We start from the raw sequence: 1,435 nt of genomic DNA, 5'->3' as shown, positions 1-1,435 counted from the left end.
GTTTTTGTGCTCATCTGAAAGTTGCAATTCTGCTCTTTCCAATGGTACCACTGCCATCGCTGTACGCCAATATTTACGTTCATGACGTCTCTTTAAAGGCTGTCTCTTATACACATCTAGATGTGTATAAGAGACAGGCTGTATGTTCACCATCAAATTTCCAAAATTCGCGTGTTGTGTGCTTTTCGCTTTAATCATAAATCTGCCCGACACACGTTTTTTGGGGCGAACCATAATTTATTTTCAACTTTTTAGTCCACAAGAAAAACGTGGTTTTTTAAAAAAGTTTTTTTAAGTATTTTTTATCAGCAATGTTGCCAGTGCGCTGTAAACGGCGTAAGGCTCGTTTCCTTCCTAGGTTTGCGCAAGCGCAGTCATCACCATGGGACACGGTGACGGACAGCTCCACCTTTGGAGCGATGAACCGCTATATTCGTTGCCATTAGGATGGTGTCTGTGAAGTCTCTTGTCATTTCGTCTACTGTCCAGTTCTAAGTCCAGTTCTGGTTTCGTCCAGTTCTAAGTCCAGTTTTGCCCAAGTCCAGTTCTGGTTCCGGCATGCGGGTTAGTGCTCTAAAGGTCTTTCAGTCGGCTCTTTTCATGATGTATCTGGGCTCTGGGTAGGGGCTGGTGGATCGCGAAGTCAATCTGTATAGGGAAGTGGTCGCTGCCATACGTGTCGCTCATCACCGACCAACGGGCGTTGTTGACGATGTCGGGTATGCATAGGCTCAGATCGATGGCTGATGTTGTGCCCGTCTGTACATGCAGGTGGGTGGTTTCGCCCGTGTTCAAGAGGCAGATGTTGCAGTTTGTTATAAAGTGTTCAATAGTCCTCCCTCTTTGATCTATGATGTTGCCCCAAGCAGTGTGCTTGCCATTGACGTCTCCGAGGATTAGGAAGGGTCGCGGCAGCTGCTCGTGCAGGTTCCGCATCTCCTCTTGGGTCAGTCTGTGCCCCGGTGGGATATTGGTATTGCAAATTGTATGGATTTTTTATTTATATTTGTTTCGAACCTTATTAGAACCTTAACTTTGAAACATAAATCTAGGGATAAACCTAAGCCAGATTCAAATGCTGTTAAACCCAAATCATTTCCACCTAAGCCTGCGAATCAAAACGCAGGTATTGCCTCTCATTCTAAAGATTTCACACGTAAAGTTTTGTAAGTTTTGTTCTGCTCCTGACCATTCCATGATGAAGTGTACTAAATTTCCAACCTTACAGAGTAGGTTGGATAGGTGTAGGGAGTTGCATCTTTGCACCAATTGCTCCAGCTCTAAACATCAGAGTCTGGAATGTAAAACCAAGCTAGATTATGATTGTGTCATTTGCAAGAGTAAGAATCACATTTCTGCTTTGTGCCCCAGGTATCGGGTTAGCCTTCAGAAGAACTGGTGTTTGAACTCGTCTTCTGCCTTCTGGTAAGGATGA

The 1,435-nt window shown here is 44.5% G+C and overlaps 1 protein-coding gene across 1 annotated transcript; it reads right to left on the bottom strand.

Annotated features, from left to right (window-relative positions):
• Window positions 1-573: 573 nt before the first annotated feature.
• LOC108670541 lies at window positions 574-936 on the bottom strand. The gene has a single exon (XM_018158007.1). The coding sequence runs from the start codon at window positions 934-936 to the stop codon at window positions 574-576; it is 363 nt and encodes a 120-aa protein (XP_018013496.1).
• Window positions 937-1,435: the final 499 nt, after the last annotated feature.

The sequence above is a fragment of the Hyalella azteca genome, unplaced genomic scaffold (assembly GCF_000764305.2).
Source record: "Hyalella azteca isolate HAZT.00-mixed unplaced genomic scaffold, Hazt_2.0.2 contig7976, whole genome shotgun sequence".
NCBI lineage: Eukaryota > Metazoa > Arthropoda > Malacostraca > Amphipoda > Hyalellidae > Hyalella > Hyalella azteca.
The sequence above is the reverse complement of the archived record's forward strand: the minus strand, read 5'-3'. Positions and strand labels throughout refer to the sequence as shown.